This window comes from Mus musculus, chromosome 1 (genome assembly GCF_000001635.26).
Source record: "Mus musculus strain C57BL/6J chromosome 1, GRCm38.p6 C57BL/6J".
NCBI classification, from domain to species: Eukaryota; Metazoa; Chordata; class Mammalia; order Rodentia; family Muridae; genus Mus; species Mus musculus.
The window spans coordinates 78,098,686-78,115,100 of record NC_000067.6 but is presented as its reverse complement, the minus strand read 5'-3'; the positions used below and the strand labels follow the sequence as shown (position 1 = coordinate 78,115,100).

The window sequence follows — 16,415 nt, the reverse complement described above, 5'->3', positions numbered from 1 at the left end:
AATGACAAAATAAGAAAATAGGCTTAAATTACAAAAAAAAAAAAAAAAAAAAGGTTTTGTCTTAGAGAACATTTAACTGTTGTTAACAGACCCCTGAGGTCAGGGCTTTGCACAGAGGCTGCCTTTCAAATTTTGCCCAGGTCTTGGGTAAGATGTAATCGAATAACCCATCCACCTGTCCTGTGTCATGGCTAATGTCCTGGGGGGGCAGAAAGTCTCATAAAGATTTGTGTACCAGCTTGAAAGTCTGCTCAGGACTCAGCACCTCCGGAAGAAAGAGTTGGTCTGCAGATCTCATCAGCTTTGTTGACCATCCATCTAAGTCTGGTTGAACCGTCCCATACGTGCAGCCTTGCGATCTCAGGCCTGACACACAACCAGAAAGAGTGACTGAATCTCCACACTAACAAGGTGGTGACTGAGGGCACAAGAAGTCAGGCTCCACTTCTGTTCTTATTCACATTTCACAAATGAAAGCCTTTACATCAAATTCCCGTCCAGTTGCTTTTAAAGGATAATGTTAAAATTGCGATTATTAGTGTGTAATGTATGTAAATTGCATATTTGGTGTCAGCCATGCTTATTAGGCAGTTTAGCCGTTTCATGCATATATGTATTAGACTATCGTGGTCCCATTTCAAATTAGATTTCAATCGCTCAATACAGTTTCTTTGGACAAACATTTGTTAATGCTGAGACTGATTAGGGAGAAGCAGCTAAGTGTTAATATGTACACATTAAAGTCAGGACTGCTTTTGATTCTGCTTGTATTTTCCTTTTGACCACAGAGTTAAGCATGTGCTCACACGTTTTCTCCGCAAAGGCAGAATGATGGTGGCTTGTCCATTAAGATACAAAGAAGAACTTGCCACAGATGAGCCTATTATATGGATGGACTTGGGCTGTTAAAGCTAAGCTATTAAGAATAGTTACCATGGGTGTTTTCCTGCTTCATCTGTTTTAGAGAAAATCTTTGCTGTCAGAAAATTTCTGCCCTCCCCCTCCCTTTGTGCCCTTTCTCCAGGTAAATACAGCAAGGTTTCAACTATTGGTACAGCCAGCTCTCATCTCAAGAGAACTGTTTCTTTCTGGATGTTTTAGATACACGTTCAGAAGCTATTTGAGGCTAGTATTATTGATAAGCCATCTGACACACAGATTGCTGATCCAATCAATCCTGTGCCCTCCTCTTTCTTTTTACTGCTCTAAAAAACCAGCCAAGCAGGTGGTCTGCCACACCAACCCAGTTCCCAAAGGAGCCCCTTCCTTCCTCCACACTTTCCAGAAACTCATCTGTGGGAGAAAGAGGAGGTGATTTTGATTAAGGAGATTTGTTGGGTGTCAAACAAAGCTGGAATGGAGACGTGTTCCGTTGGAAAGCGGCTGCTCTCCAAAGCCTCCATACCTTTCTGGTTCTTTTCTAAAGCGACCCATGAGCTCATTCCCAGGGCTTGAGAGACCCCACATGTTTACAATGACTTCAGACTGTTTACGATCATAAATGAACCCGTTTCAGCTATACCAGAAGAGCTCTGGGACATTTGTGTATTTCCAGCCGTCCACATCCTGCCGGGAGGATAGAGGACTTCTGCTCCGTGGTGAATATTACTGCTGTTAATTCCTTTGTTGAATCGATAGGAGCTGTCACTGACTGACCTGGTGCCTTGAATTTTGCTCTACAGGTTGAGGTCCCTATCCTTAAAAATATGAGGAGTGTCCTGGCTTGCAGTGACTCTAGGTGTGGCTTTCTGGCTTACTTATATGTGGACAGTTTTGAGAGTTACAATCTCAAAATCTCCTTCTTTATCGATGGAGGGTCCACAGGAGCCAACGGCAGCATCAGGAATCACAATCCCTAAGAGAGCCACAGGCAAACCTTTTCTGCTGAATTTGTTTTTGTGTATGTCTACTGAGTTGATATAAATAGCCATTCTGTCAGCTCTGTCTGTCCGTCTGTGTGTTAAACAAATTAGACAGTGGCCCATGGTCTTTTTTTTTTAAGGCTCATTTGAATTCCTCTAGCCACTGAAGAGGAAAAGAAAAATTGAGTGTGATCGCTTAGTTTATAACGAAGCTACTAGAATAAAAAGTTTGTCCTCGTAGTTAGCAGTATGCAGACGAGCCATGCTAGGTTCCCGAGCAAGGCCTATGGTCTGAATCAACCCTTTATATGTGGTTGGAATGCGACGTAAAGCTTTTAATTTATTACTGCATTTGCAAAATGGCAATATCTAGAGAAATCTGAATACTTGCATATTTATTCAATTACGGGCTGAATGTATGCTCTGTGTCACAAACACAGAAGACTCGATTCAGTCATTAGTTGTGTACTGTTTTTTGTTTTTTTGTTTTTTTTCCCCCTCCCCTAGAGAACCTGTCTGGGTTTCATCAAAGGTGTATATTTTTCAGTGTATAGGGCACTATTTAAAAATGGCTCTTGGCGTTCAGATTGAGGTTGGTACACTGGAATTTCTGAGACTAGTGACTGTGATGTCCCAATGACCAGTCGAAGGGGTAGGCAGCTGGGAGGCCTTTTGAGGGGGCACCATTGGAAAAAATACACTTTTCTTTATGAGGTACTGTGTGATCCTTCTACACATGTAGACAATGTGTAGTGTTCAGATCAGTGTAACTGCTTTTCTACCACTCTGACATAGTGGGAACATCTGGCTTTGAAATATCCAGTTATTTGTTGACAATCATAATTAGAATATTTTGTTACTTTTTTATATCAAATTTGACCTATAGACCCATGATCCATCTCTTTGTCCCCCTGCCCATTCTCCCACACCTTCCTGAAAATGCTATACTCAGGTTTTACTGTTGTTTTTCCTGCTCTTCCTTCCCCTCCTCCCCTTCCATCTCCTCTTTTGCTTTGTAAATGCGTTTTTTGAGCTTCCCTATGTAAGTGAGGACATGAGGAGTTGAGCTTATTTCACTTGACATATGAGACTGTGAAGTGCGGGGATGGATGGACGAACAGATGGCTCAGTTGGTAAAGCGCTTGCTGTATAAGCATTTGGACCTTACTTCTTATACCCAGCACCTATGTTAAAAACTGGACACTAGGGTGTATACCATAGTTCCAATGCTGGAGAAACGGAGACTGAAGGGTCACTGGGGCTTCAGGCCATCCAGCTAACTTACTGGACTCTGTAAGCTTCGGATTCCAGGAGAGACTATGTCTCAAAGATCAGATGGAAAGTGATGGAGGAAGACACTCAAAATTAATGTCTGCTTTCTAAACGTCTGAGAATACCCACATACATATGGACACATGCATTCATAGACCGTGTGCTTTGTGGAAGGGAATGTTTTGTTGTTGTTGTTGTTGTTGTGAGACACTGTGCAGCCAATCCATATTGCTGAATTAACAGAAGTGTCTTTTAAAAGAAACAACGGTCCTTTTTCTCATACAAAATACTTATGCGTCCCTGAAGCAACTTGCTCTTAAAAAGTTCTAGTTAACCTTTTATAATCTGTTCTGAGGCTCATACATGGCCCCACATGGAGCTGATCCCCTGCCTGTGTTCCTCTGTGGGAAAACCCTGCTCAGGCTCAACTTGCCTCTGTGGATGTCACACGACTATATTTATAATGTGTTGAATGCCAAACTATCAACATTTAAAGGAACATTTCCCAGGAAGGAATGAACGATTGATAACACAGGTGGAGACCTGACTCATGGCCCATTCATCTTTAAAACAGTTCACTCTTGCACAGGTGAACCTGTTTTTAATTAATGTCAGATATGCCCTCTGCCTCCACACATTCTCTGACCTCTAAGTAAGGATACAAGAGAATGACCAACTTTAAAGAAAAGGCTACAAACTGACTGACTACTAATGCTTAGGTAGGGCAGATAAAAGGGCAAATGAAAGAAAAAGATCCTTGTTAGTCACTTGACTGCAGTTTGGGTGCAATTCTAAACAGAACCCCAAGATCAAAACTACTAGGTTTCAAGCCATCCTTCCTCTTGTCTAAGCTCTGGGTGGAGGGAAGAGTTTTAGGGAGAAGGGAATGTACACTCAGTCTCCTACTTCCTTTCCTCAAGGAGGTGGAGTTGAACTCATTGCAGGCAGGCAATGTGGGTTTCTAATTTGTTGGAAGCTATTTATGGGTCTTATGTTGAGCAATGTACCAAGTTTGGTGAAGTGAAGGGTAGATGCTTATCAGGGTGGCTCCGCTCTGCATTTTCTTAAATGCAGGTTTAGTTTATAGGAAATAAGAGAGAAATTCCAAACTGCCATCTCATCAAAGCCCCAAAGGATGCCCAAGTATAGAGATTTTCCTTTCTATAGTTAGAAGTCCCAAAGGGTCAGTTAGCATTTAGCAAACATATCCCGAAGCAATCACGGACCAAAGCTGATGTATGTTTGATCTACTACAGTTGAGTTCTCAGACAGGTTGCTTAAGTAGTCGAGGGTTTGAGAGCACACTCTTTAGAGGTCTACTGTGATTGTGAGAAAGTCCCTGCAATGAGAAGGGTTAACAGCAGGTAATGCTATTCCTCCGTGGAAAGAAAGAGTTGGAGACTCTGTGCTAAGTGATGAATGAGGGTGTCTGACCCACATCTGTTTTGCATTAGAATGGAACATTGCCCTGACATCCCCAGGAACATTTGTCAAGATTCCCCGGACAGAGCTTCTGTAAATTACATGCTGCGAATGTGTCAGGGTCAGATAAGAGGATATCATTAACTTCCCAAGTTTACGAAGGGCTCTGTCAGTCCATGGGAATACGCTATGGGCCAACAATTTTTCCTTGAGCTATTTTCTTATATTTTTCATTCATAGAAGGAAAAAATATATGTGCCTTATCCTCCAATATTGAAGTGTTCCTTTCTCATAAATCATATTAATTATAGACATGGTCCCAAAGCATATTAAATGCAGGCATGCGTAAATGAATTAAAACATATGAGAAGTTTATTATGTCCATGGTGGGTCCAACATAGTCTAGTATCTATTGTGTTTAACAAGCAGACTTTTTTGTCTAGGTAGACTGAATCTTTTCTTAATAGAATTCTTTTTTTTTTTTTTTGATGATGATGATAGGTAGAAATGGCGTGACTGTTCATCATTGGCTAGAAGTAAACTAGATACACACATATGCACGCATGTATATGTATCCATTGAGAGCCATTTCTATTTGCTTGGCTGAGGATGTAGCTCAGTGGCTGAGTGCTTCCCTACCATGTATGGAGCTCTAGGCTTGGTCCCCATCACTTCAAAAAACAAAAAGAAAACAAGGAGAATAGTCATGAAAATACTAAACAGTGCACGGCCATCAACATCATTTAGCCTACTGAGAAACAGGTACTGGAAGGAATTCAGAAACTGAATGTGATTTCTGTGGTTGGTCTCTAGACAGAAGAAGACTTCAATCGGAACATTTCCTACCATGCGCTTTGCAAATGAAACTTGGAAGTCCTCATGGCATGGGGGCCACATGTGTCTGGTACTCATTGTCTTTTGCACCCCTCATTAGACACTGCTACTTGTGTGTAATACATGAGCTAAGGATAATAATAATAATAATAATAATAAGCACATCCTTAGCTAAGCAGGTTCCATGCTTCTCTATCTAGTTAGATAGAAGTCCTCCTGTCGCTTTGCCTGACTCTCACGATGGGTGAGAGGTCACCCTGCAGACCCCAAGAGAGACCCCTGCCTTTAGGCAACTTCCCTCTTTCTTACAGCTTTCAAACGGACAGGACCCCAAATCTAATTATTTAGATGCTAATCAATTGCAGAATAATTCCTAAGGCATTTGAATCTGAAGATGTTTTCTGAGCCGCATGCATCATTTAAAATTGAGGTTTTGCAGCCTCAAGAGTACACTTGCTAAGATTTAACCATTAATGGACTCCAGGGATACCTGTGTTGGCAAAAGGCATTCAATAGACTTTGTTTGTTTGTTTGACTTTAGAGATAAATTACATCTTTAAAAGAATGTGTCCTCAGTAGAGTTTTGGAGGGAAGAGTAAAAGGATCAACAATGAACAACTGTGTGCATCATACACTGAAGCTTTTTAGAAAGAATTAACTAAATGTGTGTTGTTAAATTCTAAATCAGAAGAACGTCTGATTACTTGAGAGCAAGAAGAATAAAGTCCGGAGCATGAATTCCTCCCGAGGCTAAAAGAAGCGCCTATGCACACCCCCTAATTTGCTTTGTCATTTTAGATCTCTGATAAGTTCTGAGCATTTCTGAGGGAGGGACAGCAGCAAAGTCACAATGTCTGTGCCAAGACAAATATTTTCCAGACACATCGTTTTAAATGTAAATCTTAATTTGGCCCATAGGTTTTTTTTTTGTTTTTGTTTTTTTTTATCTTTTATATTTAATCTTACAATAGGGAAATTAATTCAAGAGAAATGCGGCATGAAGCAGTTGTAAAGAGTTGCTCTCTCCTGAACCATGTAATCTCCCAATCAAGATGTAAACAACCTATTCAGAATCCTGAAACTTGAGAACAAGCTGCAAGCGATCTTCAGAAAAAAAAAAGTCTCTAATAAAATGGGTGATGGGAGAGCAGGAGGAAGGATGAAGTGTGGGCCCAGAACTGAAAGGTTTTTGGATTTGTTTTTAAAGGTCACCTGGGAAACAGGTCAGAGGTAGTGCCTGGGCGACACTGCAGGGGCCATTCAGAAATGTGGTTAGTAGAGTGTCTTAATTCCGATGCCTTGATTAGAGGCGTGTTATAACTGGATGTAGAAATCAAGAGTCGCAGGAGAGTAAGAGGGATTGTTGCTTGCTGAGGTTGATGACCTGAATCCCATCGCCAGGATGGGCATGGTGGAAGGAGCGGACCAACTCCTGCAAGTTGTCCTCTGACCTCCATAGTCATGCTGTGACACACTCCCGTCACCCTATACCACACACACGCGTGTTCTTGCATGCACATTGTGCACAGACAGAAATGCAGATGCACATACTGCTGAGCAGTCAAAGCGACCTCCTCTTTTCCCCTAGGATAGACCCTTGATGTAAGGAAGCCTCTCTTCCTCCTAGTTAATCTCCATCACTTACCTGTCATTTCCTAGAAATATGGTCAGCATCTGGGAGGCAGAAGAGAGCAGTTTTGAAATTGTTTTCTTCAAAACTATTTTTGGAAACAAAGCAATTGTGTTTCCCCCTATACTCAAAAGAAAAAGAAAAAGGCCAGTTTTGTAGTAGACATAGATTATTAATGATATAAGGGAGGGGTTAGGGACTTATTTTTTTTACAACAAATGAGGATCTTATTTTAGCCTTTGAGCCACCAGTTGCTGTAGGAAAAACATGCATGGAAGACACACTAGAGATGTTCTTTGAGAGTTGAGGGCCTCGTGGCATTCCATGGCCGTATTGGGGGGGAGGACCAAGAAACTTATTTACTAGCTTCTTCTGCATAAAAGAAGTTTCCGTAGTTTCCCTTAAAACACATGAAGCATAAAATAGCTTTTAAGGAACCATACATAAAAGTGTAACGGGACCCTTCCATAGAGATTTGAGGTTTTGAACCCTGTCAAGGGAAAGTGGGGCTCCTCCTATTCATATGTTCACCTCCCCCATAGATCTCTACTTTAATTTTAAAATGACAGGTTATTAAAATGGTGGCTGCCTCGAGGTTTAGCAATATAAATCACTGAGAAAAACAATAATAATTATTTACTAGTCTTTCTTCCTACTCCCTGTCTCCTCTTTCTCCTCCCTCTCTCCCTCCTCCTCTTCCTCCTCCCCCTCCTCCTCCCCCCTCCCGCTCCCCCTCTTCCTCTTCCTCCTCCTCTCCCCCTCTTCCTCTTCCTCCTCCTCTCCCCCTCTTCCTCTTCCTCCTCCTCTCCCCCTCTTCCTCTTCCTCCTCCCTCTCCCCCTCTTCCTCCTCCTCTCCCCCTCTTCCTCTTCCTCCTCCTCTCCCCCCTCCCCTCTTCCTCTTCCTCCTCCTTTTCCCCCTCCCCCTCCTCCTCTTCCTCCTTCTCTTCCTCCTCCTCATGTTCTCCTTCTCTTTTGAGACTGAGTTTCTCTGGGTAGATCAGGGTAATCTTAATTTTGAAGTCTTTGTGCCTCAGCCTCCTGAGAGCTGGCATTTTAGGACCTTGGTGTCTCCATTCCCAATTTTTGTTCCTTCAGTTGTAAGGATCACAGTGAAAGTAAATATTCGTGTCACAATGCCACTCTGTTGGGCTACCTCAGGCAGGGAAAGTGACCAAGGGCAACTGGTTTCAAGTTCTTTATCTTCCTTCACATTAGTCATTGGGCTGTGGAGCTAAGGGTATTCCTAAGCCAGAAGCAGTTATTTAGGTCTTTGTTTGTTTGTTTAAGATAAGATGCCATTACGTAGCTTTGGCCCATCTGAAACTGCTAAGTAGAGCAGACCTGTTGGTCTGAACTCAGAGATCCTCCTACCTCTGCCTCCAGAGTACTGGGATTAAAGGTGTGCACCACTCCACCCTGCAAATTAGAGTCTTAAAGGCAGTCCTAGAACCTGGTGTCTTTTCTCTGTCTTCCAATAGCTAACCCAAGTTCTTAAAGAGAAATTTTGTTCTAATTTTTTTTTCCCAACACAAATGCTGCAAAAAGTTGAAGCACGAGCAGGACCAGACAGTGTTGTCTCGTTGTTTTTCTCGTGGGAAGAGCTGTTTAAGACTCTGAATAGTCATGGTGGTGCACACCTTTAATCCTACCTAGCATGTGGGAAGTAGAGGCAGGTGGATCTCCCTGAGTTCAAGACCAGCCTGGTCTACATAGTGAGTTCCAGGACAGCCAGGGCTACATAGAGAGATTCTATCTCAACAAACAAAAATCCTTCCCATTTTGTTTCCTTCCACTTGGAGAAAAAAAAATGTTACCTTTTCCTCCAAAGTTATGCAACTAGAAATGTGTGGCAGGGGACTTTTAAAGTTTGTCACACGGATGTACATGTTTAGATCTTGCATGTGCTTTTTGAATAAATTTTGCCCCAAGTTCCTTAGCTCTTAAACTCTGACTGTACCTATATATTCCATCTCTCGCTTAAAGTTACATACGGTGAACTGAGCTTTAAAAAAAAAATCTTCCTGAAGATCACCATTCATTTAAAATTGAATTTCTTTTGACCCAATAGCACTGGGTATTTTCTTTGCAGGACGGATAGAGTCAAAATGGTGTTTCCTAAAGGCTTATTTAACATAGTTAATTCCAGCACACACCACACCCCCCTTCAAATGAAGAAAACAACTCTTACATAGTTGTATAAGCATTATAAACTTATAAAACAACTTATAAACTTATAAACATGGGCATGATCTTACTAGAAGCTGTAGTCTGGAGCAGTGTTTCTTAACCTGTGGGTCACAACCCCTCTAGGGTCAAATGACCCTTTCACAGGGACATCATATCAGATATCCTGCATATCAGATATTCACATTACAATTAATAGCAATAGCAAAATTGTAGCTATCAAGTAGCAGCAAAATAATTTTATGGTTAAGGGTCACCCCAATATGAGGAGCAATATTAAAGGGTCACAAAGTGAAGGCTGAGGACCTGTTCTGGTGCCTGTCTTCCTGGAGCTGTGAGCCTATGGATTTGCACCCTATTTTGTTAAGGTCATTTGCTTGGAACCCCCAATAAAGCTATGCTTAGCTTTTCCACATATTTTGCCACATATTTTGCCAACAAATCTCGATCCCTGGGATGGTTTTCAGAATTTGAACTTACAGTGTTCTGCTCTTACCTGCCTTCCTCCCAAGGACTGGAAGACAAGGCAGAGGGAAGGTGACCTTCAGGATGGAAAAGGGAACTAAGCACCTCTTTGGGATGCTTATCTTGTGGCCCATTAGAGGTGGATCAATTTAAAACTTTATTAAGATTTTGTTTACTTCCAAGGTTACACAAACTTTCCCCAAAGGAGGTTATGGGATCTTGTTTTCCAACCCAAGTAAGAAAGCTTTAATGGGGGGTGTAGGAGTAGCTTCAACCCCACTGTGATAGAGCCCTTAGATCTATCAGTATGTTGCCTGAATTGCCTGTGTATAAATGCAGCTTTGTGCTTAGCACAGAGGTTCGTGGCCTGTTTTAATTTTAAACTGCAGGATCATGTTGGACTGTTGTGCAGCTCAGGGGTACCTCACTAGTAGGACTGTTTGTTTGTTTTTGAGAAGAGGGTTCTCTACTCGCTAATAGGTTGCGTCTGCAGTTGCTTTCTGGGGAAAGTCACTTTCTTGTGTGGATATTTTCTACTTTTGAATGAATTTCCCTCTGAGATTCCATGATGAAAGTGTTGGGAGGGCCATTGAATATGAGCTTGAGAAAAGCTTTGTGGCGCTGATCAGAGAGCTTTTGTTGTAGTGTTTTGTTAAGGTGGCATATTTCTTTGGGGGTCATTTTTCACCTTAAAAAACTTCTATATTGTGTCATGTGAGTCTAAGAAGAAAGGAATCGCCTGGCAGTAGTAGCATGTGCTAGGAAGATCTTTTGATTTGCTTTGGCTTTTTGAGATGGGGTCTTACGTTATAGCACAGGTTAGCCTCCAACTCAGGGCAATCCTTTTGCCTCAGCCTTCTGAAGCCTTGGGTTGTAGACCTTGACCTGCCTGCCTGCCTGCTCAGAACCTCTGTGACCATTTTTTGGGCACCATTAGCTTTTAAGCAGTGCTAGGCTAGGAAGGTAGCCTTGTCACCTCTCTCTGGTCTCACAGATCAAAGTGGCAAAGTGAAATCACATAGTAGGCTTAATGAGAGAAGCACAGGGGACCCTGGGGAGGACAAAGCTCTCTAGTTGCTCACCCAGGGTCCAAAGAGAAGCTGCTTTGAGAGAGAGCTTGGTGAAAAGAGACATAGAGGTCTTAGGATACATACACAAAAGCTTGACTTAAATTTATTTTTTAATTTTTTGCAGTGCTGGGGGGGTGTCAAACACATACATGTGTACATACATACACACACATATATGTACACACATATAAGCACTCACAAATATATATGAATATATACATGTACAAACACACATATGTGCATGCATACACACACACACATACATGTAAGTGACTTTTTAATTGCATGGTTGGGATGTAGCTGTGTGGTACTTGCTCAGCATGTATAATCCTTAAGTCCAAGTCCCAGAAACACACACACACACACACACACACACACACACACACACACACACATAATCACTTGGGTGTCCAGATGTACTATATTAGATGGTTTTCTCTCTAGACTTATATAACATCTCCCTCTGTTGCTTCTTTGCTTTTCTTTTGAAATTCCAGTCTGATGTTATCACAGCAGACACGGTGTAATCTCTCCTTCTCCTGTCTTCTTCCTCTCCTTCCTTCTTTTCCTTCTCCCTCCCCTTCCTTTTGCTGAAACTGCCGTCAGATGTTATCTTGGGTGAGGTCATGTGGCTGCCACTTTGAATTGGGGTCAAAGCCTTCAGAAAAGCTCCTCAATGGCTGTCTAGAGACATAAAAGTTGGCCTTTCAAGATCTTGCGCTGTTTTTGGGGCTGCCATCTGTTTCTGCCCACATTTTAACTTCTGCTCTGCCCGTCATCATTGCAGGTAATGGGACTTCTGACCAACCACGGTGGGGTACCGCACCAGCCTCAGACCGACTATGCTCTCTCCCCTCTCACTGGGGGCCTGGAACCCACGACCACGGTGTCAGCCAGCTGCAGTCAGAGACTGGAACATATGAAGAATGTGGACAGTCTGCCCACATCTCAGCCCTATTGTCCCCCCACCTATAGCACCGCAGGCTACAGTATGGACCCTGTCACAGGCTACCAGTATGGGCAGTATGGACAAAGTAAGCCTTGGACGTTCTAGGGGGTAGTTCCTCCTGGAAGGGAGAGAGATCACCTCTTGCTTGAGAACGGGGAACTGGAGGCATGTTTAAGCCTTTCATCCCAGTATCATTTTTTTGTGGCAAAGACAGCTGATTGCTACAGCACAGGCTCCCTTGTGTAATTATTTGCTTAACTGATGTCAATAACATCTTGCAGTTATTAATTGCTGGGACGGAAAACCGGATTGTCAGTAGGTAAAACACAGAGGTTGGCCAAAATGAAATAACCTCTAGCATTAGAAACACATGTTCTTAATGAGGTCAGCGCCAGGATCATATGGGGATAAGCCCAGGACACAGAGTTGTGTCAAACTTGTCTCAGGAATAAAAATATTAGTCTCGATCCTTTGATACCGTGGTATTAAATATGACATTGTCAGCCTGTAGCTGATCTTGCCCCTAACTGTGAATTGTCCCAGCATGACCTAAAAAGCTGCGTGTGTTTCCTTACAGGTGCCTTTCATTATCTCAAGCCAGATATTGCATAAGTGAACTGTCCACTTGGAGCCCTGTTTCCGGCCTCCACAGACTAGACATGAAGAATCTTCTCAGAAACAAAACAATAAAAAAAATTTAAAAACAAACAAAAAATAAATGAAAAAAAATTCAGCTTTTGGGGGAGGTGGAGACAAAAGAGATTGATTTTCTTTCTCCAGTAGTTGCTTTCAGATTCTTTGAACATATTGGACAAAAGGCAGGGGAGACAAGGAAGACCCAGAGCTCTAAAATGCACCATTTTTAAGACAGTGATGTAACTGGCTACATATCAAAATGGCCCCAAATCTTTGTTGCTGATCAAAGAAGCTAAAACATTCCGTGTGTGTGTGTGTGTGTGTGTGTGTGTGAGAGAGAGAGAGAGAGAGAGAGAGAGAGAGAGAGATTGATTTTCACGGGGTGGTTTGAGTAAGCAGAATGTTCCCATATATTGTAGTTGAATTCCTGAAAGTTAACAGGTTTGATGTCTAAGGCTGACCAAGTTTATGACATTCACACTGCTTATGTAGTGAATTGGGAATGGAGAAATCCTTGATTTTGACACACTGGAAACCGATATGAAAACCAACACCACCATTGTATAGGGCACTAGACTAGATGTGAAGGATCTCCCCAGTAAATTATTACCATACCTTCATTTGTAACCTAGTTATCAACCGATGTCCCTGACATGTCTTGTAAAAAGATGTGGGATAATGAGAAAAAAGTGTGTTATCTGCTGTGGGGATAGATGGATGTCATTTACTTCCCAAGTCACATTGATTTGGAGGCCAGTTGGTGGGGGGGGGGGAAGGGTATGATGTAGAGGAAGTGACACCCATCACATATCTGCTTCTCAGCGTGCAATACTGTGTACCTCACAGATGCTTTGGCAATGGCCAAGGTGATAGAAATGAAATCAGAACTATATTTTTGCAGGTGTTTTTATTTTTGCAGCCCATAACTCATCGTAGTAGAGTGCAGTGATGTTTGCTCGTTGCCAAACAACTCACATCCTGCTTGTTCCTTTTGTTCAGAGACCATGTCTGAGAATCAAGCTCTCTACAGAGATGGTGTTTACATTCGTCTCTTTTCTACAAAAGGCAGGGCTAGAACAGAAATGTCCACGTGGCTCTCATGTACTTTTAAATTATACAACGATACCCAATATTAAAGGATATAGGGAACAGGTTTACATACATTCATGTGGTGACATTTAGGATGTCAATAAATCTGTGTTTTGAAATGTTAAGAGAAAGATGAAGGTGGGCGGTGCTGTTATTTATTTCTTTCTATTCTTGGAACCATGAATGAGGTAGGCACAAATACATTCCCTTTAGATTTAAGAACAATGAGGTAGTGTGTTAGCAGGACTAGACATAGAACTGAGTTATTTTATACGTTGGGCAGGGTGATGGAACAGGAGACATAGTATCTTTGTGTTGCAGCCTCAACCAACAATGATGTGTTGTAAAAATGTCTTTCATGTAAAAAGTGCAGTAAATATTTACTATTTATAATGAATAAACAGTTAATGAAAATGTGCCCAACACTGCTTTTGTGTGTGTGTGGGGGGGGGGGGGGTGCTGAGGATGGAATGCAGAGTGAATGAGAAAGGTGGCTAAGCTGGGCACTGTGGACCCATCCTACTCCTGGTCCCTGGTACATGAGACTGTGACATGGACAAGAGTTACATATAAACCCAAGACGCTGGCTTAAACACACTCTGCAGGACTGAGTTTACAATATCAGGGATGTGGAATCTAGAAGTGCGCCCTCCCTCTCCATCTACCCTCTTTGGTTTCTTTGGTTCTCTCGGAGATGTCAATTCCTTTCAGCCTCATTTATAAATATGTATCTCAGTACACCAGGATCTAACTTCATCTCCCAAAGTTCTCCACATTGAAAATTTTATTTTAAAGACTTTTGTTTTAGCAACTCATTTCAGCCTTGGAAGGAAATAGTCTACTTCTGTCATTGTTTTCCTTTCCTTCTCTTCTTCCCCTATTCCTCCCCACACTTATTTCATGAGAGTCTAGATGTGGCAGGTGTAACACTAGACACTGGCATTGCGACGGCACAACGTGATGAGTCAGGGGGTTGAACTTCTGTTTCAATACATTTGGATGGTTACTTATTATAAGGCGATTAATCAACACCTACTAAACTCTTGTATTCACTTACTCCTCTCAATGTCTCATGTGATGTCATTTCAACTGTGTGACAATCATCTGTAGCAAGAAATTGCTGTATTGGGTAGCATTGATGTAGAACATTCTAGAACGTTGTGGTAGGGAGTTCTGTTGGTCAGCTGATTTAAAACACATGGGATTTTAACTATCCAGAGGAAATGATATACAGTAGGTAAAAGTTTCCAAATTTTAAAAATGCCTATACTCTTTTCAGCTTCCACTTGCCCTTCTGATCCACCATGTTGCTCTTTTTCTGACAATTACTTTTTTTTAAAATTTAAATAATACAGTTGTAGAAAAGGAAGATAATTGTCACCAAACACTTGCTTTTTGTCAGTTCTCACAGGACTCCTGTGAGGTGAGTGTCTTTTGCTCTGTTTTACAGCCAAGTGGACCCAGGTCCAGAGTTGTTAGGTTAGGCTGGGCTCATACCGCACGTAGGAGCAGCAAAAGCAAAGCTCAATTTCTACCAAACGTCGGAGTAGGGGCCACATAATTTTACCTCTCCAAAAGCTGCTTCAGATACTCGTTGCATTATACGAGTCTTGTGCCAAAACCCAAGTTGAAAACAGGCATTTAAAAAAGTAATTCCTTCTCGGTGCATGGAGACATGCTGCCAGGACTCGGATTTCACAACAGAAGCTGGTCTTCCCAGGGCCCTCTCCTGCCTGCCTCCTGACCCCAGGACCTGCCATGTGGGGCCCAGCTCTCCTTCTGATATATGTCTTTATGCCCTTCTCTTATTTCTGGATGTCTTCGAAACTATTGCTCTGTTGGCAGTTCTCATGTTCAAAGTCTCCATAGATCTTTCTTGCTCTGATTTTTCTTTTCGTCTAATCAATCTCCAAGAAATCGAACGCCTGACCTCCCCTGGGCTGGAGTCCCAGCTCTCATCTTTTGGGACAAGCCACACTAAGGGCTCTGAACTCTTGACATTTAACTAAGCTTGATCCTGTTTATATGTGAAGTTCCCTCCTTGATCATATCACCATTCATGTGCGTTTTGAAAGGCTAAAAGTAAAAAGTACAACCAGAATAAAAGATTGTCAGATTGTGGCCATCCTATGGTCAGCTCGAAGAGTCATTCCTATGCAGTTTCACTAGGAATAGGTATCATATTTCACAAGTATTTTATTCCTGTAACTCAGTTTGTTGGTGTATTTACACACACACACACACACACACACACAGAGATAGATACACATAGACACACACACAAATATTCAAGCACAGGTGAAAGGGATGTTTAAATGGACAAGGCTTCTTACTCATGGTTGTGAGTTTAGAAATGGAGAAGAGAATGGGTAAATGCATGATCTGTGTGGATAATGGACGGAAGAATCTGTTCTCACACTGTATCAGTTTGAGTTAAAATTAGCACACAGGACCCGAGCCAGGGTCTCTATAGAGGCAAACTTACTTTGGGGATAAAGAATTGGGTCTTGGGCTGGAGAGATGGCTCATTGGGTAAGAGCACTGACTGCTCTTCCAAAGGTCCTGAGTTCAATTCCCAGCAACCACATGGTGGCTCACAACCACCTGTAATGAGATCTGATGCCCTCTTCTAGTGTGTCTGAAGACAGCTACAGTGTACTCATATAAATAAAATAAATCTGAAAAAAGAAAAGAATTTGGGTCTTAGTTATTGTTAGCGAACATTTTTGGTGTTCAAGAATTCATAGTTAAATATATCTAATATCAAACAAGAAAGCACCAGTGTCAAGAGACAGGATGTATGACAGACCCTAGGTGTAGACAAACACTGACAGACCTGAAGGTTAGCTTTGGATGAGATGTATGAAGGTGATGGCAGAGAGTGTGTGTCTGGGGCTTCTCGCTAGAACAGCTGTGATCTAAGCCACATTTGCCTTTTCCAGAGTCTTCTCAGTATTGCTGAGCTCATCCTAGGAGCTCAGAACCAAGTCTCACCCACAATA

At 42.1% G+C, this 16,415-nt stretch overlaps 1 protein-coding gene across 2 annotated transcripts in view; it reads left to right on the top strand.

Moving 5' to 3' along the window:
* Window positions 1–13,834, top strand: part of Pax3 (paired box 3) — a 95,870-nt gene extending 82,036 nt beyond the window's left edge. Inside the window, exons 8-9 of one of the 2 annotated variants that reach the window (NM_001159520.1) lie at window positions 11,527–11,773; window positions 12,266–13,834. In NM_001159520.1, coding sequence (NP_001152992.1) covers window positions 11,527–11,773; window positions 12,266–12,300 — 282 coding nt within the window. In that variant the 3' untranslated portion in view covers window positions 12,301–13,834. Of the gene's footprint in view, window positions 1–11,526 lie in introns of both variants that reach the window. The other variant, NM_008781.4, reaches the window with a different exon arrangement.
* Window positions 13,835–16,415: the final 2,581 nt, after the last annotated feature.